Source organism: Salvelinus alpinus, chromosome 6 (genome assembly GCF_045679555.1).
Source record: "Salvelinus alpinus chromosome 6, SLU_Salpinus.1, whole genome shotgun sequence".
NCBI lineage: Eukaryota > Metazoa > Chordata > Actinopteri > Salmoniformes > Salmonidae > Salvelinus > Salvelinus alpinus.
The window spans coordinates 2092069-2115096 of NC_092091.1; the positions used below are offsets into that span (position 1 = coordinate 2092069).

General features: G+C 49.6%; 1 protein-coding gene across 2 annotated transcripts in view; it reads right to left on the reverse strand.

Annotated features, from left to right (window-relative positions):
- Positions 1-23028, reverse strand: part of usp3 (ubiquitin specific peptidase 3) — an 83608-nt gene that overhangs the window by 56607 nt on the left and 3973 nt on the right. For both annotated transcript variants that reach the window (XM_071405122.1, XM_071405123.1), the window contains exons 3-5: positions 22797-22934; positions 22508-22591; positions 11683-11764 (exon numbers count right to left, since the gene is read on the reverse strand). In XM_071405122.1, coding sequence (XP_071261223.1) covers positions 11683-11764; positions 22508-22591; positions 22797-22934 — 304 coding nt within the window. The remainder of the gene's footprint in view (positions 1-11682; positions 11765-22507; positions 22592-22796; positions 22935-23028) is intronic.

Genomic DNA, 23028 nt, shown 5'->3' on the forward strand with positions numbered 1-23028 from the left:
GTTTAGAGAACAGTCAGTCTGGGGGCTACAGCCTACACCAGCTAGACTGTGTTTAGAGAACAGTCAGTCTGGGGTCTACAGCCTACACCAGCTAGACTGTGTTTAGAGAACAGTCAGTCTGGGGTCTACAGCCTACACCAGCTAGACTGTGTTTAGAGAACAGTCAGTCTGGGGTCTACAGCCTACACCAGCTAGACTGTGTTTAGAGAACAGTCAGTCTGGGGTCTACAGCCTACACCACTGTGTTTAGAGAACAGTCAGTCTGGGGGCTACAGCCTACACCAGCTAGACTGTGTTTAGAGAACAGTCAGTCTGGGGTCTACAGCCTACACAAGCTAGACTGTGTTTAGAGAACAGTCAGTCTGGGGTCTACAGCCTACACCAGCTAGACTGTGTTTAGAGAACAGTCAGTCTGGGGTCTACAGCCTACACCAGCTAGACTGTGTTTAGAGAACAGTCAGTCTGGGGTCTACAGCCTACACCACTGTGTTTAGAGAACAGTCAGTCTGGGGGCTACAGCCTACACCAGCTAGACTGTGTTTAGAGAACAGTCAGTCTGGGGTCTACAGCCTACACCACCTAGACTGTGTTTAGAGAACAGTCAGTCTGGGGCCTACAGCCTACACCACTGTGTTTAGAGAACAGTCAGTCTGGGGTCTACAGCCTACACCAGCTAGACTGTGTTTAGAGAACAGTCAGTCTGGGGTCTACAGCCTACACCAGCTAGACTGTGTTTAGAGAACAGTCAGTCTGGGGTCTACAGCCTACACCAGCTAGACTGTGTTTAGAGAACAGTCAGTCTGGGGTCTACAGCCTACACCACTGTGTTTAGAGAACAGTCAGTCTGGGGTCTACAGCCTACACCACTGTGTTTAGAGAACAGTCAGTCTGGGGTCTACAGCCTACACCACTGTGTTTAGAGAACAGTCAGTCTGGGGTCTACAGCCTACACCAGCTAGACTGTGTTTAGAGAACAGTCAGTCTGGGGTCTACACCAGCTAGACTGTGTTTAGAGAACAGTCAGTCTGGGGTCTACAGCCTACACCACTGTGTTTAGAGAACAGTCAGTCTGGGGTCTACAGTCTACACCAGCTAGACTGTGTTTAGAGAACAGTCAGTCTGGGGTCTACAGCCTACACCACTGTGTTTAGAGAACAGTCAGTCTGGGGGCTACAGCCTACACCAGCTAGACTGTGTTTAGAGAACAGTCAGTCAGTCTGGGGTCTACAGTCTACACCACTGTGTTTAGAGAACAGTCAGTCTGGGGTCTACAGCCTACACCAGCTAGACTGTGTTTAGAGAACAGTCAGTCTGGGGTCTACAGCCTACACCAGCTAGACTGTGTTTAGAGAACAGTCAGTCTGGGGTCTACAGTCTACACCAGCTAGACTGTGTTTAGAGAACAGTCAGTCTGGGGGCTACAGCCTACACCAGCTAGACTGTGTTTAGAGAACAGTCAGTCTGGGGTCTACAGCCTACACCAGCTAGACTGTGTTTAGAGAACAGTCAGTCTGGGGTCTACAGTCTACACCACTGTGTTTAGAGAACAGTCAGTCTGGGGTCTACAGCCTACACCAGCTAGACTGTGTTTAGAGAACAGTCAGTCTGGGGTCTACAGCCTACACCAGCTAGACTGTGTTTAGAGAACAGTCAGTCTGGGGTCTACAGCCTACACCAGCTAGACTGTGTTTAGAGAACAGTCAGTCTGGTAAGACGTCTACAGCCTACACCACTGTGTTTAGAGAACAGTCAGTCTGGGGTCTACAGCCTACACCAGCTAGACTGTGTTTAGAGAACAGTCAGTCTGGGGGCTACAGCCTACACCAGCTAGACTGTGTTTAGAGAACAGTCAGTCTGGGGTCTACAGCCTACACCAGCTAGACTGTGTTTAGAGAACAGTCAGTCTGGGGTCTACAGCCTACACCAGCTAGACTGTGTTTAGAGAACAGTCAGTCTGGGGTCTACAGCCTACACCAGCTAGACTGTGTTTAGAGAACAGTCAGTCTGGGGTCTACAGCCTACACCACTGTGTTTAGAGAACAGTCAGTCTGGGGGCTACAGCCTACACCAGCTAGACTGTGTTTAGAGAACAGTCAGTCTGGGGTCTACAGCCTACACAAGCTAGACTGTGTTTAGAGAACAGTCAGTCTGGGGTCTACAGCCTACACCAGCTAGACTGTGTTTAGAGAACAGTCAGTCTGGGGTCTACAGCCTACACCAGCTAGACTGTGTTTAGAGAACAGTCAGTCTGGGGTCTACAGCCTACACCACTGTGTTTAGAGAACAGTCAGTCTGGGGGCTACAGCCTACACCAGCTAGACTGTGTTTAGAGAACAGTCAGTCTGGGGTCTACAGCCTACACCACCTAGACTGTGTTTAGAGAACAGTCAGTCTGGGGCCTACAGCCTACACCACTGTGTTTAGAGAACAGTCAGTCTGGGGTCTACAGCCTACACCAGCTAGACTGTGTTTAGAGAACAGTCAGTCTGGGGTCTACAGCCTACACCAGCTAGACTGTGTTTAGAGAACAGTCAGTCTGGGGTCTACAGCCTACACCAGCTAGACTGTGTTTAGAGAACAGTCAGTCTGGGGTCTACAGCCTACACCACTGTGTTTAGAGAACAGTCAGTCTGGGGTCTACAGCCTACACCACTGTGTTTAGAGAACAGTCAGTCTGGGGTCTACAGCCTACACCACTGTGTTTAGAGAACAGTCAGTCTGGGGTCTACAGCCTACACCAGCTAGACTGTGTTTAGAGAACAGTCAGTCTGGGGTCTACACCAGCTAGACTGTGTTTAGAGAACAGTCAGTCTGGGGTCTACAGCCTACACCACTGTGTTTAGAGAACAGTCAGTCTGGGGTCTACAGTCTACACCAGCTAGACTGTGTTTAGAGAACAGTCAGTCTGGGGTCTACAGCCTACACCACTGTGTTTAGAGAACAGTCAGTCTGGGGGCTACAGCCTACACCAGCTAGACTGTGTTTAGAGAACAGTCAGTCAGTCTGGGGTCTACAGTCTACACCACTGTGTTTAGAGAACAGTCAGTCTGGGGTCTACAGCCTACACCAGCTAGACTGTACAGCCTACACCAGCTAGACTGTGTTTAGAGAACAGTCAGTCTGGGGTCTACAGTCTACACCAGCTAGACTGTGTTTAGAGAACAGTCAGTCTGGGGGCTACAGCCTACACCAGCTAGACTGTGTTTAGAGAACAGTCAGTCTGGGGTCTACAGCCTACACCAGCTAGACTGTGTTTAGAGAACAGTCAGTCTGGGGTCTACAGTCTACACCACTGTGTTTAGAGAACAGTCAGTCTGGGGTCTACAGCCTACACCAGCTAGACTGTGTTTAGAGAACAGTCAGTCTGGGGTCTACAGCCTACACCAGCTAGACTGTGTTTAGAGAACAGTCAGTCTGGGGTCTACAGCCTACACCAGCTAGACTGTCATTGTCATCTAGCCCAGAGCTCTGCTGACACTACAGAGACGGAGCTTGTACTGCACATTTCAACAAAGACATTTCATTTCATCAAAGACATTTCATTTCAACAAAGACATTTCATTTCAACAAAGACATTTCATTTCAACAAAGACATTTCATTTCAACAAAGACATTTCATTTCAACAAAGACATTTCATTTCAACAAAGACATTTCATTTCAACAAAGACATTTCATTTCAACAATCTGGGGTCTACAGCCTACACCAGCTAGACTGTGTTTAGAGAACAGTCAGTCTGGGGTCTACAGCCTACACCAGCTAGACTGTGTTTAGAGAACAGTCAGTCTGGGGTCTACAGTCTACACCAGCTAGACTGTGTTTAGAGAACAGTCAGTCTGGGGGCTACAGCCTACACCAGCTAGACTGTGTTTAGAGAACAGTCAGTCTGGGGTCTACAGCCTACACCAGCTAGACTGTGTTTAGAGAACAGTCAGTCTGGGGTCTACAGTCTACACCACTGTGTTTAGAGAACAGTCAGTCTGGGGTCTACAGCCTACACCAGCTAGACTGTGTTTAGAGAACAGTCAGTCTGGGGTCTACAGCCTACACCAGCTAGACTGTGTTTAGAGAACAGTCAGTCTGGGGTCTACAGCCTACACCAGCTAGACTGTCATTGTCATCTAGCCCAGAGCTCTGCTGACACTACAGAGACGGAGCTTGTACTGCACATTTCAACAAACACATTTCATTTCAACAAAGACATTTCATTTCAACAAAGACATTTCATTTCAACAAAGACATTTCATTTCATCAAAGACATTTCATTTCATCAGAGACATTTCATCTATGCCCTGCAGTATGTTGTTGAAAACTCAGCAGTTGAAATGGACTTGAAGTTAATAACGAGCTCGTCCCGGTCTATAAACTGGTATCCATTTGGGTTGGGCGATATTACGATAATATCATTGACGACCGACGGCCATCGTCGATGGTGACGACATCGTGATGCGACAGACAATAGTTCAGCCTATTCGAACTTGACTGGCGCTGGGCGGTAAAGAGCACGAGTGACAGTCAGAGTAATTCGCTTATTTCTATTTGCTATAATGTCCAATCAGAAAATATTGTTTACATTTACATTTACATTTTAGTCATTTAGCAGACGCTCTTATCCAGAGCGACTTACCGTAGAGTGCATACATTTTTATTACATTTTACATACTGAGACAAGGATATCCCTACCGGCCAAACCCTCCCTAACCCGGACGACGCTATGCCAATTGTGCGTCGCCCCACGGACCTCCCGGTTGCGGCCGGCTGCGACAGAGCCTGGGCGTGAACCCAGAGACTCTGGTGGCGCAGCTAGCTAGCTAGTGCCCTAGACCACTGCGCCACCCGGGAGGTCATTTCTATTTGTCCGTCTAGACAAACTAACTATTAACTATAGACAAACTATTCATATATTTTAATATAACACAGTTAAAAACGTACGCTATATTCCCCTCTCTCCCCATTTGATAGGCTATGACTATGGCTCAGTCTTTCATTGGTTAATGACTGCATGGCTTCTCCAGATCAAACAATGAATGTGGGACCCATCTCCTCCACAAAGTTGACTCCAGTTGGACCCATCTCCTCCACAAAGTTGACTCCAGTTGGACCCATCTCCTCCACAAAGTTGACTCCAGTTGGACCCATCTCCTCCACAAAGTTGACTCCAGTTTGCCAAAAAAGCACCTGGATGATCATCAAGACTCTTGGAAGAATATTCTCTGGACAGATGAGTCAAAAGTATAACTTTTCAGATGAGATGGGTCCCATTACGCCTGGCGAAAACCAAACACTGCATTACACAGTAAGAACCTTATACCAAAGGTCAAGCATGGTGGTGGTAGTGTGATGCTTTAGGGTCAGCATGGTGGTGGTAGTGTGATGGTTTGGGGTCAGCGTGGTGGTGGTAGTGTGATGGTTTGGGGTCAGCATGGTGGTGGTAGTGTGATGGTTTGGGGTCAGCATGGTGGTGGTGGTGTGATGGTTAGGGGTCAGCATGGTGGTGGTAGTGTGATGGTTTGGGGTCAGCATGGTGGTGGTAGTGTGATGGTTTGGGGTCAGCATGGTGGTGGTGGTAGTGTGATGGTTTGGGGTCAGCATGGTGGTGGTGGTAGTGTGATGGTTTGGGGTCAGCATGGTGGTGGTGGTAGTGTGATGGTTTGGGGTCAGCATGGTGGTGGTAGTGTGATGGTTTGGGGTCAGCATGGTGGTGGTAGTGTGATGGTTTGGGGTCAGCATGGTGGTGGTAGTGTGATGGTTTGGGGTCAGCATGGTGGTGGTAGTGTGATGGTTAGGGGTCAGCATGGTGGTGGTAGTGTGATGGTTTGGGGTCAGCATGGTGGTGGTAGTGTGATGGTTTGGGGTCAGCATGGTGGTGGTAGTGTGATGGTTTGGGGTCAGCATGGTGGTGGTAGTGTGATGGTTTGGGGTCAGCATGGTGGTGGTAGTGTGATGGTTTGGGGTCAGCATGGTGGTGGTAGTGTGATGGTTTGGGGTCAGCATGGTGGTGGTAGTGTGATGGTTTGGGGTCAGCATGGTGGTGGTAGTGTGATGGTTTGGGGTCAGCATGGTGGTGGTAGTGTGATGGTTTGGGGTCAGCATGGTGGTGGTAGTGTGATGGTTTGGGGTCAGCATGGTTGTGGTGGTAGTGTGATGGTTTGGGGTCAGCATGGTTGTGGTGGTAGTGTGATGGTTTGGGGTCAGCATGGTGGTGGTAGTGGGATGGTTTGGGGTCAGCATGGTGGTGGTAGTGTGATGGTTTGGGGTCAGCATGGTGGTGGTAGTGTGATGGTTTGGTGCCAGCATGGTGGTGGTAGTGTGATGGTTTGGTGCCAGCATGGTGGTGGTAGTGGGATGGTTTGGGGTCAGCATGGTGGTGGTAGTGTGATGGTTAGGGGTCAGCGTGGTGATGGTAGTGTGATGGTTTGGGGTCAGCATGGTGGTGGTGGTAGTGTGATGGTTTGGGGTCAGCGTGGTGGTGGTAGTGTGATGGTTTGGGGTCAGCATGGTGGTGGTAGTGTGATGGTTAGGGGTCAGCATGGTGGTGGTAGTGTGATGGTTTGGGGTCAGCATGGTGGTGGTAGTGTGATGGTTTGGGGTCAGCATGGTGGTGGTAGTGTGATGGTTTGGGGTCAGCATGGTGGTGGTAGTGTGATGGCTTGGGGTCAGCATGGTGGTGGTAGTGTGATGGTTTGGGGTCAGCATGGTGGTGGTAGTGTGATGGTTTGGGGTCAGCATGGTGGTGGTGGTGTGATGGTTAGGGGTCAGCATGGTGGTGGTAGTGTGATGGTTAGGGGTCAGCATGGTGGTGGTAGTGTGATGGTTTGGGGTCAGCATGGTGGTGGTAGTGTGATGGTTTGGGGGTCAGCATGGTGGTGGTAGTGTGATGGTTTGGGGGTCAGCATGGTGGTGGTAGTGTGATGGTTAGGGGTCAGCATGGTGGTGGTAGTGTGATGGTTAGGGGTCAGCATGGTGGTGGTAGTGTGATGGTTTGGGGTCAGCATGGTGGTGGTAGTGTGATGGTTTGGGGGTCAGCATGGTGGTGGTAGTGTGATGGTTAGGGGTCAGCATGGTGGTGGTAGTGTGATGGTTTGGGGTCAGCATGGTGGTGGTAGTGTGATGGTTTGGGGTCAGCATGGTGGTGGTAGTGTGATGGTTTGGGGTCAGCATGGTGGTTGTAGTGTGATGGTTAGGGGTCAGCATGGTGGTGGTAGTGTGATGGTTAGGGGTCAGCATGGTGGTGGTAGTGTGATGGTTTGGGGTCAGCATGGTGGTGGTAGTGTGATGGTTAGGGGTCAGCATGGTGGTGGTAGTGTGATGGTTTGGGGTCAGCATGGTGGTGGTAGTGTGATGGTTTGGGGTCAGCATGGTGGTTGTAGTGTGATGGTTAGGGGTCAGCATGGTGGTGGTAGTGTGATGGTTTGGGGTCAGCATGGTGGTGGTGGTAGTGTGATGGTTTGGGGTCAGCATGGTGGTGGTAGTGTGATGGTTTGGGGTCAGCATGGTGGTGGTAGTGTGATGGTTTGGGGTCAGCGTGGTGGTGGTAGTGTGATGGTTTGGGGTCAGCATGGTGGTGGTAGTGTGATGGTTTGGGGTCAGCGTGGTGGTAGTGTGATGGTTTGGGGTCAGCATGGTGGTGGTAGTGTGATGGTTAGGGGTCAGCATGGTGGTGGTGGTGTGATGGTTTGGGGTCAGCATGGTGGTGGTGGTAGTGTGATGGTTTAGGGGTCAGCATGGTGGTGGTAGTGTGATGGTTTGGGGTCAGCATGGTGGTGGTAGTGTGATGGTTTGGGGTCAGCATGGTGGTGGTGGTAGTGTGATGGTTTGGGGTCAGCATGGTGGTGGTAGTGTGATGGTTTGGGGTCAGCATGGTGGTGGTAGTGTGATGGTTAGGGGTCAGCATGGTGGTGGTAGTGTGATGGTTTGGGGTCAGCGTGGTGGTGGTGGTGTGATGGTTTGGGGTCAGCGTGGTGGTGGTGGTGTGATGGTTAGGGGTCAGCATGGTGGTGGTAGTGTGATGGTTTGGGGGTCAGCATGGTGGTGGTAGTGTGATGGTTTGGGGTCAGCATGGTGGTGGTAGTGTGATGGTTTGGGGTCAGCGTGGTGGTGGTAGTGTGATGGTTTGGGGTCAGCGTGGTGGTGGTAGTGTGATGGTTTGGGGTCAGCATGGTGGTGGTAGTGTGATGGTTAGGGGTCAGCATGGTGGTGGTAGTGTGATGGTTTGGGGTCAGCATGGTGGTGGTAGTGTGATGGTTTGGGGTCAGCGTGGTGGTGGTAGTGTGATGGTTAGGGGTCAGCGTGGTGGTGGTAGTGTGATGGTTTGGGGTCAGCATGGTGGTGGTAGTGTGATGGTTTGGGGTCAGCATGGTGGTGGTAGTGTGATGGTTTGGGGTCAGCATGGTGGTGGTAGTGTGATGGTTTGGGGTCAGCATGGTGGTGGTAGTGTGATGGTTTGGGGTCAGCATGGTGGTGGTAGTGTGATGGTTTGGGGTCAGCATGGTGGTGGTAGTGTGATGGTTAGGGGTCAGCATGGTGGTGGTAGTGTGATGGTTTGGGGTCAGCATGGTGGTGGTAGTGTGATGGTTTGGGGTCAGCATGGTGGTGGTAGTGTGATGGTTTGGGGTCAGCATGGTGGTGGTAGTGTGATGGTTTGGGGTCAGCATGGGGGTGGTAGTGTGATGGTTTGGGGTCAGCATGGTGGTGGTAGTGTGATGGTTTGAGGTCAGCATGGTGGTGGTAGTGTGATGGTTTGGGGTCAGCATGGTGGTGGTAGTGTGATGGTTAGGGGTCAGCATGGTGGTGGTAGTGTGATGGTTTGGGGTCAGCATGGTGGTGGTAGTGTGATGGTTTGGGGTCAGCATGGTGGTGGTGGTAGTGTGATGGTTAGGGGTCAGCATGGTGGTGGTGGTAGTGTGATGGTTAGGGGTCAGCATGGTGGTGGTGGTGGTAGTGTGATGGTTAGGGGTCAGCATGGTGGTGGTGGTGTGATGGTTTGGGGTCAGCATGGTGGTGGTAGTGTGATGGTTTGGGGTCAGCATGGTGGTGGTAGTGTGATGGTTTGGGGTCAGCATGGTGGTGGTAGTGTGATGGTTTGGGGTCAGCATGGTGGTGGTGGTGTGATGGTTTGGGGTCAGCGTGGTGGTGGTAGTGTGATGGTTTGGGGTCAGCATGGTGGTGGTAGTGTGATGGTTTTGGGTCAGCGTGGTGGTGGTAGTGTGATGGTTTGGGGTCAGCATGGTGGTGGTAGTGTGATGGTTTGGGGTCAGCATGGTGGTGGTAGTGTGATGGTTTGGGGTCAGCATGGTGGTGGTAGTGTGATGGTTTGGGGTCAGCATGGTGGTGGTAGTGTGATGGTTTGGGGTCAGCATGGTTGTGGTGGTAGTGTGATGGTTTGGGGTCAGCATGGTGGTGGTAGTGGGATGGTTTGGGGTCAGCGTGGTGGTGGTAGTGTGATGGTTTGGGGTCAGCGTGGTGGTGGTAGTGTGATGGTTTGGGGTCAGCGTGGTGGTGGTAGTGTGATGGTTTGGGGTCAGCGTGGTGGTGGTAGTGTGATGGTTTGGGGTCAGCGTGGTGGTGGTAGTGTGATGGTTTGGGGACGCTTTGCTGCCTCAGGACCTGGATGACTAGCCTTAATAGAAGGAACCATGAATTCTGCTCTGTATCAGAGAATTCTACAGGAGAATGTCAGGCCAACCGTCTGTGATACTGAAGCTAGCTGGGTCATGCAGCAAGACAACGATCCAAAACACAATCAAGTCCAAATGAAAATGGTTAAGAAGCAACAAATGTGAAAATTAGGAGCGGCTTAGTCAAAGTCCAGACCTAATCCCAATTGAGATGTGGCAGGACTTGAAACGAGCAGTTCGTGGTTGAAAACCAACAAATGTCTCTGAGTTAAAGCAGTTCTGGACGAGTGGGCCACACTTCCTCCGCAGCGACGTGAGAGACTGATCAACAACTACAGGAAGTGGTTGGTTGGAGTCATTACAGCTAAAGGTGGACTGATCAACAACTACAGGAAGTGTTTGGTTGGAGTCATTGCAGCTAAAGGTGGACTGATCAACCACTACAGGAAGTGGTTGGTTGGAGTCATTACAGCTAAAGGTGGACTGATCAACAACTACAGGAAGTGTTTGTTTGGAGTCATTGCAGCTAAAGGTGGACTGATCAACCACTACAGGAAGTGGTTGGTTGGAGTCATTGCAGCTAAAGGTGGACTGATCAACAACTACAGGAAGTGGTTGGAGTCATTGCAGCTAAAGGTGGACTGATCAACCACTACAGGAAGTGTTTGGTTGGAGTCATTGCAGCTAAAGGTGGACTGATCAACAACTACAGGAAGTGTTTGTTTGGAGTCATTGCAGCTAAAGGTGGACTGATCAACAACTACAGGAAGTGTTTGGTTGGAGTCATTACAGCTAAAGGTGGAATGATCAACAACTACAGGAAGTGATTGTTTGGAGTCATTGCAGCTAAAGGTGGACTGATCAACAACTACAGGAAGTGTTTGTTTGGAGTCATTGCAGCTAAAGGTGGACTGATCAACAACTACAGGAAGTGGTTGGTTGGAGTCATTGCAGCTAAAGGTGGACTGATCAACAACTACAGGAAGTGGTTGGTTGGAGTCATTACAGCTAAAGGTGGACTGATCAACAACTACAGGAAGTGTTTGGTTGGAGTCATTGCAGCTAAAGGTGGACTGATCAACAACTACAGGAAGTGTTTGGTTGGAGTCATTACAGCTAAAGGTGGACTGATCAACAACTACAGGAAGTGTTTGGTTGGAGTCATTACAGCTAAAGGTGGACTGATCAACAACTACAGGAAGTGTTTGGTTGGAGTCATTACAGCTAAAGGTGGACTGATCAACAACTACAGGAAGTGGTTGGTTGGAGTCATTACAGCTAAAAGGTGGACTGATCAACAACTACAGGAAGTGGTTGGAGTCATTACAGCTAAAGGTGGACTGATCAACAACTACAGGAAGTGGTTGGTTGGAGTCATTACAGCTAAAAGGTGGACTGATCAACAACTACAGGAAGTGGTTGGAGTCATTACAGCTAAAGGTGGACTGATCAACAACTACAGGAAGTGTTTGGTTGGAGTCATTACAGCTAAAGGTGGACTGATCAACCACTACAGGAAGTGTTTGGTTGGAGTCATAGCAGCTAAAAGGTGGAACAACCAGTTATTGAGTGTAAGGAGGCGATTACTTTTACTCACAGGGGCATTGGGTGCTGAAATTACTTTTTCATAACTTTGTTATTGAAATAAATATGTAATTGTTGTGTTATTTGTTCACTCAGGTTCCCTTTATCTAATATTAGGTTTTGGTTGAAGATCTGATAACATTCAGTATCAAAAATATGCAAAAGTAGAGAAAATTATAAATGGGGCAATACTTTCTCACTAACATATGGAATTGTTTTAAGGACAAACCAATGATCATTTAGCTATTTGATTTTGAATTATAAGACCCCCTTGAAGAATCAAAAGAAACACATTATTTGGCCCTACTGCTATTAGCCCATAGAAACACATTGCACAATAGATTCACTACATCCTATAAAACTAAAGGAAGTTTATTCTGAAGTGTCTGTCCTATATCTGAAAGATCAGGAATTATTTATTATTATTATTTTTTTTACATCTGGCAAATAAAATAAAATCAATCAAATCGTGAAACACTTACATTGTCCTTCAACAGTTTACTGGTAGGAGAGTTGCTTTCCAGGAGTTTCCTCTTGGTCCGTCTGTCAACAGCCAACGGAGAGCTGTAGGAGACAAATAACATTCAGTCTCAACTGACAAAAGCACAGCGTTATAATTAAGCAATAATGCCCGGGGGGGTGTGGTATGGTCAATATACCACGGCCAAGGGCTGTTCTTTTATGCACGACTCAACGCGGAGTGCCTGAACACAGCCCTTAACCGTGGTTTATTGGCCACATACCACAAACCCCCTCGAGGTGCCTTATTGCTATTATAAACTGGTTACCAGAGTAATTAGAACAGAAAAAATACTTGTTTTGTCATACGCGTAGTATACAGTCTGATATATCACGGCTGTCAACCAATCAGCATTCAGGGTCGAACCACCCAGTTCATAATGCAAATTATATCAGTTAGACGAGAGCTTCTCTGTCTGTCAACAGCCAATGGAGAACTGACATTACAGATATATCCTTAATGATTAGGACAGCGACCACTGACAGGCTGCGTAGAATAGGGGCTGTGTCCCAAATGGCACTAGAATAGGGGCTGTGTCCCAAATGGCACTAGAATAGGGGCTGTGTCCCAAATGGCACTAGAATAGGGGCTGTGTCCCAAATGGCACTAGAATAGGGGCTGTGTCCCAAATGGCACTAGAATAGGGGCTGTGTCCCAAATGGCACTAGAATAGGGGCTGTGTCCTAAATGGCATTAGAATAGGGGCTGTGTCCTAAATGGCACTAGAATAGGGGCTGTGTCCCAAATGGCACTAGAATAGGGGCTGTGTCCCAAATGACACTAGAATAGGGGCTGTGTCCCAAATGACACTAGAATAGGGCTGTGTCCCAAATGGCACTAGAATAGGGCTGTGTCCCAAATGGCACTAGAATAGGGCTGTGTCCTAAATGGCACTAGAATAGGGCTGTGTCCTAAATGGCACTAGAATAGGGCTGTGTCCTAAATGGCACTAGAATAGGGGCTGTGTCCTAAATGGCACTAGAATAGGGGCTGTGTCCTAAATGGCACTAGAATAGGGGCTGTGTCCTAAATGGCACTAGAATAGGGCTGTGTCCTAAATGGCACTAGAATAGGGGCTGTGTCCTAAATGGCACTAGAATAGGGGCTGTGTCCTAAATGGCACTAGAATAGGGGCTGTGTCCTAAATGGCACTAGAATAGGGGCTGTGTCCCAAATGGCACTAGAATAGGGGCTGTGTCCCAAATGGCACTAGAATAGGGGCTGTGTCCTAAATGGCACTAGAATAGGGCTGTGTCCTAAATGGCACTAGAATAGGGGCTGTGTCCCAAATGGCACTAGAATAGGGGCTGTGTCCCAAATGGCACTAGAATAGGGGCTGTGTCCCAAATGACACTAGAATAGGGCTGTGTCCCAAATGGCACTAGAATAGGGCTGTGTCCTAAATGGCACTAGAATAGGGCTGTGTCCTAAATGGCACTAGAATAGGGCTGTGTCCTAAATGGCACTAGAATAGGGCTGTGTCCTAAATGGCACTAGAATAGGGGCTGTGTCCTAAATGGCACTAGAATAGGGGCTGTGTCACAAATGGCACTAGAATAGGGGCTGTGTCCCAAATGGCACTAGAATAGGGGCTTTGTCCCAAATGGCACTAGAATAGGGCTGTGTCCTAAATGGCACTAGAATAGGGGCTGTGTCCCAAATGGGACTAGAATAGGGCTGTGTCCTAAATGGCACTAGAATAGGGCTGTGTCCTAAATGACACTAGAATAGGGGCTGTGTCCCAAATGGCACTAAAATAGGGGCTGTGTCCTAAATGGCACTAGAATAGGGCTGTGTCCCAAATGGCACTAGAATAGGGCTGTGTCCAAAATGGCACTAGAATAGGGCTGTGTCCTAAATGGCACTAGAATAGGGCTGTGTCCTAAATGGCACTAGAATAGGGCTGTGTCCTAAATGGCACTAGAATAGGGCTGTGTCCTAAATGGCACTAGAATAGGGCTGTGTCCTAAATGGCACTAGAATAGGGGCTGTATCCTAAATGGCACTAGAATAGGGCTGTATCCTAAATGGCACTAGAATAGGGGCTGTGTCCTAAATGGCACTAGAATAGGGGCTGTGTCCTAAATGGCACTAGAATAGGGGCTGTGTCCTAAATGGCACTAGAATAGGGCTGTATCCTAAATGGCACTAGAATAGGGGCTGTGTCCTAAATGGCACTAGAATAGGGGCTGTGTCCTAAATGGCACTAGAATAGGGGCTGTGTCCTAAATGGCACTAGAATAGGGGCTGTGTCCTAAATGGCACTAGAATAGGGGCTGTGTCCTAAATGCACTAGAATAGGGGCTGTGTCCTAAATGACACTAGAATAGGGCTGTGTCCTAAATGGCACTAGAATAGGGGCTGTGTCCTAAATGGCACTAGAATAGGGATTGTGTCCTAAATGGCACTAGAATAGGGGCTGTGTCCCAAATGGCACTAGAATAGGGCTGTGTCCTAAATGGCACTAGAATAGGGGCTGTATCCTAAATGGCACTAGAATAGGGCTGTGTCCTAAATGGCACTAGAATAGGGCTGTGTCCTAAATGGCACTAGAATAGGGGCTGTGTCCTAAATGGCACTAGAATAGGGGCTGTGTCCTAAATGGCACTAGAATAGGGGCTGTGTCCTAAATGGCACTAGAATAGGGGCTGTGTCCTAAATGGCACTAGAATAGGGCTGTCCCAAATGGCACTAGAATAGGGCTGTGTCCTAAATGGCACTAGAATAGGGCTGTGTCCTAAATGGCACTAGAATAGGGGCTGTGTGCTAAATGGCATCCTCTATCAGGGACCATCAACTAGATTCAGCCGGGAGACTATTTGTTTCTTCTTCAGCGGATGGTCAAGGGCCGGGAACATAATTACAAATCATTTGTTGTCAGCAAATTGACCACAAGAAGCACAACCAGATATGTTTGACTAAAACCATCATTTCAAACCTTGATCACACAGCGCATTCAGAAAGCATTGTTTTTCACCCCTCTATCTACACACAATACCCCATTACGACAACGCAAAAACACATTTAATTAAAAATTACAAATAAAACACTGAAATATCACATTTACAAGTATTCAGACCATTTACTCAGTACTTTGTTGAAGCACCTTTGGCAGCGATTACAGCATTGAGTCTTCTTGGGTATGACGCTACCAGCTTGGCACACCTGTATTTGGGGAGTTTCTCCCATTCTTCTCTGCAGATCCTCTCAAGCTCTGTCAGGTTGGATGGGGAGCATCGCTGCACAGATATTTTCAGGTCTCTCCAGAGATGTTCGATCGGGTTCAAGTCTGGGCTCTGGCTGGGCCACTTAAAGACATTAAAACTTGTCCCCAAACCACTCCTGTATTGTCTTGGCTGTGTGCTTAGGGTTGTTGTCCTGTTGGAAGGTGAACCTTCGCCCCAGTCTGACGTCCAGAGCCCTCTGAGCAGGTTTTCATCAAGGATCTCTCTGTAATTTGCTCCTTTCATCTTTCCCTCGATCCTGACTAGTCTCCCAGTCCCTGCAGCTGAAAAACATCCCCACAGCATGATGCTGCCACCACCATGCTTCACCGTAGGAATGGTGCCAGGTTTCCTCCAGATGTGACACTTGGCATTCAGGCCAATGAGTTTAATCTTGGTTTCATCAGACAAGAAAGTTGTTTCTCATGGTCAGAGTCCGTTGGGGGCCTTTTGGCAAACTCCCAGCGGGCTGTCATGTGCTTTTTACTGAGGAAGTGGCTTCCGTCTGGCCACTCTACCATAAAGGCCTGATTGGTGGAGTGCTGCAGAGATGTTTGTTCTTCTGGAAGGTTCGCTGACGTGATCTTCCTGTCTGGGTTGGCGCCCCCCTTTGGGTTGTGCCATGGCGGAGATCTTTGTGGGCTATACTCGGCCTTGTCTCAGGATGGTAAGTTGGTGGTTGAAGGTATCCCTCTAGTGGTGTGGGGGCTGTGCTTTGGCAAAGTGGGTGGGGTTATATCCTGCCTGTTGGGCCCTGTTCGGGGGTATCATCGGATGGGGCCACAGTGTCTCCTGACCCCTGCTGTCTCTCAGCCTCCAGTATTTATGCTGCGGTAGTTTGTGTCGGGGGGCTAGGGTCAGTCTGTTATATCTGGAGTATTTCTCCTGTCTTATCCGGTGTCCTGTGTGAATTTAAGTATGTGTTCTTGGGGACCTTTAACGATGCAAAAATGTTTTGGTCTCTTCCCCAGGTCTGTGCCTCGACACAATGCTGTCTCAGAGCTCTACGGACAATTCCTTCGACCTCATGTCTTGGTTATTGCTCTAACATGGACTGTCAACTATGGGCCTTTATATAGACAGGTGTGTGCCTTTCACCATTATGTACAATCAATTGAATTTAACACAGGTGGACTCCAAGTTATAGAACCATTGAGGATGGTCAATAGAACAGGATACACCTGAACTCAACTTCGAGTCTCTTAGCAAAGGGTCTGAATACTTATTTACATAAGTTTTAAAAAAAATATTTAATACATTTTCAAAACAAAATTAAAAACAGGTTTTCGCTTTATCATTATGGGGTATTGTGATGTCGTCATGGGGTATTGTGTGTAGAATGATGAGGATTTGTATTTATTTAGGCAGTAATGTAACAAAATTAGGAAAAAGTCAACGGGTCTGAATACTTTCAGAATGCACTACTATACGTGGGAATACTTGGGAACAGATTTCCTAAATTAAAATCACTTAGAGCTGATTTACTAGTGTTGTTATTAAACAAATCTATATAAAATTCAGAAAACTTGGGAGGCAAAATAAAATAACCTGCCGGCCAAAGTCGGCCCACCAGTTGTGGAACCCTGCCTTATTAGTGATTTGACAATTTCACAAATCAGTTTTCCTTTAAAACGATAAGAAATATCTGAATTCCACGTCAATATACAATACAGAAGAACCATCCTACAACATATGTATGCCCGGTAGGGTCAGGCAAAGAATGATATCTACATCAACCCTTCACAGACATGGAACGCAGCTACAGTAACATGTGGATAGACAGACTATTAACTTCTCAGAGCCGCATCCGGTCTGTTCCTTCTCAGAGCCGCATCCGGTCTGTTCCTTCTCTGAGCCGCATCCGGTCTGTTCCTTCTCTGAGCCGCATCCGGTCTGTTCCTTCTCTGAGCCGCATCCGGTCTGTTCCTTCTCTGAGCCGCATCCGGTCTGTTCCTTCTCTGAGCCGCATCCGGTCTGTTCCTTCTCTGAGCCGCATCCGGTCTGTTCCTTCTCAGAGCCGCATCCGGTCTGTTCCTTCTCAGAGCCGCATCCGGTCTGTTCCTTCTCTGAGCCGCATCCGGTCGGTTCCTTCCCAGAGCCGCATCCGGTCTGTTCCTTCCCAGAGCCGCATCCGGTCTGTTCCTTCCCAGAGCCGCATCCGGTCTGTTCCTTCTCAGAGCCGCATCCGGTCTATTCCTGCATCCGGTCTGTTCCTTCTCAGAGCCGCATCCGGTCTGTTCCTTCCCAGAGCTGCATCCGGTCTGTACCTTTAAGGAGCTGCATCCGGTCTGTTCCTTCTCAGAGCCGCATCCGGTCTGTTCCTTTTCTGAGCCGCATCCGGTCTGTTCCTTTTCTGAGCCGCATCCGGTCTGTTCCTTCTCTGAGCCGCATCCGGTCTGTTCCTTCTCTGAGCAGCATCCGGTCTGTTCCTTCTCTGAGCCGCATCCGGTCTGTTCCTTCCCAGAGCCGCATCCGGTCTGTTCCTTCTCAGAGCCGCATCCGGTCTGTTCCTGCATCCGGTCTGTTCCTTCTCAGAGCCGCATCCGGTCTGTTCCTTCCCAGAGCCGCATCCGGTCTGTTCCTTCCCAGAACCGCACCCGGTCTGTTCCTTCTCTGAGCCGCATCCGGTCTGTTCCTTCTCTGAGCCGCATCCGGTCTGTTCCTTCTGAGCCGCATCCGGTCTGTTCCTTCCCAGAGCCGCATCCGGTCTGTTCCTTCCCAGAGCCGCATCCGGTCTGTTCCTTCTCAGAGCCGCATCCGGTCTGTTCCTTCTCTGAGCCGCATCCGGTCTGTTCCTTCTCTGAGCCGCATCCGGTCTGTTCCTTCTGAGCCGCATCCGGTCTGTTCCTTCCCAGAGCCGCATCCGGTCTGTTCCTTCCCAGAGCCGCATCCGGTCTGTTCCTTCCCTGAGCCGCATCCGGTCTGTTCCTTCCCAGAGCCGCATCCGGTCTGTTCCTTCCCAGAGCCGCATCCGGTCTGTTCCTTCCCAGAGCCGCATCCGGTCTGTTCCTTCCCAGAGCCGCATCCGGTCTGTTCCTTCCCAGAGCCGCATCCGGTCTGTTCCTTCCCAGAGCCGCATCCGGTCTGTTCCTTCCCAGAGCCGCATCCGGTCTGTTCCTTCCCAGAGCCGCATCCGGTCTGTTCCTTCCCAGAGCCGCATCCGGTCTGTTCCTTCCCAGAGCCGCATCCGGTCTGTTCCTTCCCAGAGCCGCATCCGGTCTGTTCCTTCCCAGAGCCGCATCCGGTCTGTTCCTTCCCAGAGCCGCATCCGGTCTGTTCCTTCCCAGAGCCGCATCCGGTCTGTTCCTTCCCAGAGCCGCATCCGGTCTGTTCCTTCCCAGAGCCGCATCCGGTCTGTTCCTTCCCAGAGCCGCATCCGGTCTGTTCCTTCCCAGAGCCGCATCCGGTCTGTTCCTTCCCAGAGCCGCATCCGGTCTGTTCCTTCCCAGAGCCGCATCCAGTCTGTTCCTTCTCAGAGCCGCATCCGGTCTGTTCCTTTCCAGAAAGTAGAATTCTGCTCTGGCGTAAACGATAGAAGCCTGGAGGTTATGATGGAAGCCTGGAGGTTATGATGGAAGCCTGGAGGTTATTTATGATGGAAGCCTGGCGGTTATGATGGAAGCCTGGCGGTTATGATGGAAGCCTGGCGGTTATGATGGAAGCCTGGCGGTTATGATGGAAGCCTGGCGGTTATGATGGAAGCCTGGCGGTTATGATGGAAGCCTGGAGGTTTTTAGTCCCGGAGTGACGATACATGTATAGTATTTCAACATGTCCAGGTGATGGGAACCAAGCTGGAGTTATCAGTGTGGGCCTAAGTAAATCACCTTTGGTATACTGTCACCATAATATTTGAATTAAAGTGCGATCATAATCATTAGGATATTTTAGCGATCCGCAGTACTTCCTAAATGCCCGCCAACCTTCAGCCGGTCCGGAACCGCACCAAAAATATATCCAAAAGGCGTCGGTCCTTGCTTATTGAAGTGTAGCCTACAGTTTGTAAAACCCCAACAACAAAAAAGACCTCAGTTCATGCTTACTGGGGTGTAGCCTACCATTTCAGCCCCAATGGAATGTTACTGGGAAGTGTTCGGTGAGAGAGAGGCAGGTTGAGGTGGCCAGGGTGTCGTATGCAGAGGCAGTGAAGAAAGTGGAGGAGGATGGGTCAAGGGTGAGGGGATCCTCAGTTTGTGCTTACTGGGGTGTAGCCTACCTTTTCAGCCCCAATGGAATGTTATGAATGCCCATCCGTGTGGTAGACCCATCCGTGTGGTAGACCCATCCGTGTGGTAGACCCATCCGTGTGGTAGACCCATCCGTGTGGTAGGCCCATCCGTGTGGTAGGCCCATCCATGTGGTAGGCCCATCCATGTGGTAGACCCATCTAGGCCCATCCGTGTGGTAGGCCCATCCGTGTGGTAGGCCCATCCGTGTGGTAGGCCCATCCGTGTGGTAGGCCCATCCGTGTGGTAGGCCCATCCGTGTGGTAGACCCATCCGTGTGGTAGGCCCATCCGTGTGGTAGGCCCATCCGTGTGGTAGACCCATCCGTGTGGTAGGCCCATCCGTGTGGTAGGCCCATCCGTGTGGTAGGCCCATCCGTGTGGTAGGCCCATCCGTGTGGTAGGCCCATCCGTGTGGTAGGCCCATCCGTGTGGTAGGCCCATCCGTGTGGTAGACCCATTCATGTGGTAGACCCATCCATGTGGTAGACCCATCTAGGCCCATCCATGTGGTAGGCCCATCCGTGTGGTAGACCCATCCGTGTGGTAGACCCATCCGTGTGGTAGGCCCATCCGTGTGGTAGGCCCATCCGTGTGGTAGACCCATCCGTGTGGTAGGCCCATCCGTGTGGTAGGCCCATCCGTGTGGTAGGCCCATCCGTGTGGTAGACCCATCCGTGTGGTAGGCCCATCCGTGTGGTAGGCCCATCCGTGTGGTAGGCCCATCCGTGTGGTAGGCCCATCCGTGTGGTAGGCCCATCCGTGTGGTAGACCCATCCGTGTGGTAGGCCCATCCGTGTGGTAGGCCCATCCGTGTGGTAGGCCCATCCGTGTGGTAGGCCCATCCGTGTGGTAGGCCCATCCGTGTGGTAGGCCCATCCATGTGGTAGGCCCATCCATGTGGTAGACCCATCCATGTGGTAGGCCCATCCATGTGGTAGACCCATCCATGTGGTAGACCCATCCATGTGGTAGGCCCATCCATGTGGTAGGCCCATCCATGTGGTAGACCCATCCATGTGGTAGGCCCATCCATGTGGTAGGCCCATCCATGTGGTAGGCCCATCCATGTGGTAGACCCATCCATGTGGTAGGCCCATCCATGTGGTAGGCCCATCCATGTGGTAGGCCCATCCATGTGGTAGGCCCATCCATGTGGTAGGCCCATCCATGTGGTAGGCCCATCCATGTGGTAGGCCCATCCATGTGGTAGGCCCATCCATGTGGTAGGCCCATCGTTTGTAAAACAGGCTGTTGCATTGCTTTATTAGTCCTGATTCCTGTAACTGTGGTAGACCCATCCATGTGGTATTGATTGATGTATTGATTGATTCCTGTAACTAATCAGCTATTTAAGCTCTGAATATCAGCTACCCAACTTTATCAGGAGTTAACACGAGTTTATTTGCAATGCATTTACAAAGCGGGAAACGCGTAAGTATTGTCAAAATACAGATACAAACTTGAAACCACTGATCATGAGAAATGGGGTGGAAGTCCTGGACGACAGTTGTGATTGGTCCATTTGAACTGTCCTGTTTTTAGGATTGGTTGCTTTGTTAAACATGACAGCAAATGTTTTATTTGAATATACGCCATTGAGGCTATATGATCTGAGAAACCAGGACGATGTGAGAAGTGTCCGTCTCATTACATTGTCATCCATTTTATCTCCAGCCTGTAGGCTACAGAAAAGGCCACATGCTCTTTCTACCATATCCTCCATCTGCTACGTGATTCATGTTGATTTATTTGACGGAGCGCCACATCGATACGTCTCCAACAGCACCCCGGAGAGGCCCGCTGGGCATAGACAAGCTAAATATGTTGACGCCCCTGCCGTTGGCAAAGTGGGCACTGTTTATCACAGGGTGGCATCTACAATCACCTAAAAAAAAGCCCATATGCCATTGGTTGAGAGAAATTGTCATTGTTTTTGGGCAGAATTACATGATGTTTTATGTGCTCGTCTCTTAACTCCGCCGCGTTGAGCTCAACACCAATACGCTGGTTAACTTTGCTATTACGCACATAGCAACATGGTCTCGGAAAAGGCAGCAATTCACCGGCGCACAGCAGGGATGCAGACTGGTGAGGGCCCACTGAAACATGAAAAATAAATCCCTGCTAGGGGGGGGGGGGGATAAAGAAATATCAGCTTTAAAATGCTAATTTATAGGTTTTAACTAATTAAAACAACCAAGGATATGACCAGTCTCTGTGTGTAAAATAAAAAGCGGTTCATGTGAATCTAAAACACAGAGTAAGAGTTGCTTCCGTCCCTCTCCTCGCCCCTACCTGGGCTCGAACCAGGGACCCTCTGCACACGTCGACTACAGTTACCCTCGAAGCATCGTTTTCCCATCGCTCCACAAAAGCCGTGGCCCTTGCAGAGTAAGGGAAACTACTTCAAGGTCTCAGAGCGAGTGACGTCACAGATTGAAACACTACTAGCGCGCACGGCTAACTAGCTAGCCGTTGCACACCGGGCTACATAAGGAAAGCAATCCAATGTTATTTGATGCCTGGACTTTACTGCACATGACACTCAAGGAATCTGAAAGGTGACTAGTTTGGATCCCTGGTACTGCTGTGTTTCAGAACAGCGGACAGCGACCGCGGTACCCAACGAGGGAGAAGGTCCATTTTGTTATAAAAAATATTTTTGTATTATTGTTGAACTATTGTTCTTACGTAATATAACCATATACAATTTCAGCAGCACGTGTAAGAATGATGGACTGTGCCATCCCCACGGCCTCCACAATGGATCAGTCCACTCAGACAGGAGCCAATCAGACAGGCGTCTTAGAATGATGGACTGTGCCATCCCCACGGCCTCCACAATGGATCAGTCCACTCAGACAGGAGCCAATCAGACAGGCGTCTTAGAATGATGGACTGTGCCATCCCCACGGCCTCCACAATGGATCAGTCCACTCAGACAGGAGCCAATCAGACAGGCGTCTTAGAATGATGGACTGTGCCATCCCCACGGCCTCCACAATGGATCAGTCCACTCAGACAGGAGCCAATCAGACAGGCGTCTTAGAATGATGGACTGTGCCATCCCCACGGCCTCCACAATGGATCAGTCCACTCAGACAGGAGCCAATCAGACAGGCGTCTTAGAATGATGGACTGTACCATCCCCACGGCCTCCACAATGGATCAGTCCACTCAGACAGGAGCCAATCAGACAGGCGTCTTGAACACTACAGCAAAGCGTTCTGTTCAATTTGCTCCCATTTGGTTCTTAGTGAAATCAGCCCAGTTGGCAAACAGAAGCAAATTAAACAAAATAAATTGTAGTGTAATCCTGCTGAATGAATACTCACTTCTCCAGACTCCGTAGATGCTCTCTCACCTTCTGCACATGTCCTAGCTTGGTGTCGTTCACTACAAAGTCATCACACCTGTAACTACAGAGAGAGAAAGAGGTCAACGCCATACCCGTGACTACAGAGAGAGAGGACCGGCTGTATGCAGTAGAGTCACTATGACGTAAGTACACAAGGGCCAAGACGTTTCTGAATCCTGTGCCACAGTTCTTCTCAGCTGAAGTCACTGCACAACGGCCTCTACTAGTCTAGCGAACACAGCTATCAAGCTAGGTGGTCCACTCACCAGAAGAGACTGTAGCTGCTACAGTCCATACAGACCAGGTGCTGAGCATTCTTCTCCGGCTCCTCACATCTCTTCTGCCCACCACCTCCCGTCACCTGACCGCCCTCATAGTGCTGCTTAGCGTGAGCATTCACATACCTGGAGAGAGAAAAAGGTTGACTGCATGAAACACAACACATGCCAGAAGAGGACATGTGACATATTAATTGACTTTAAAACTTCGAGATATTAG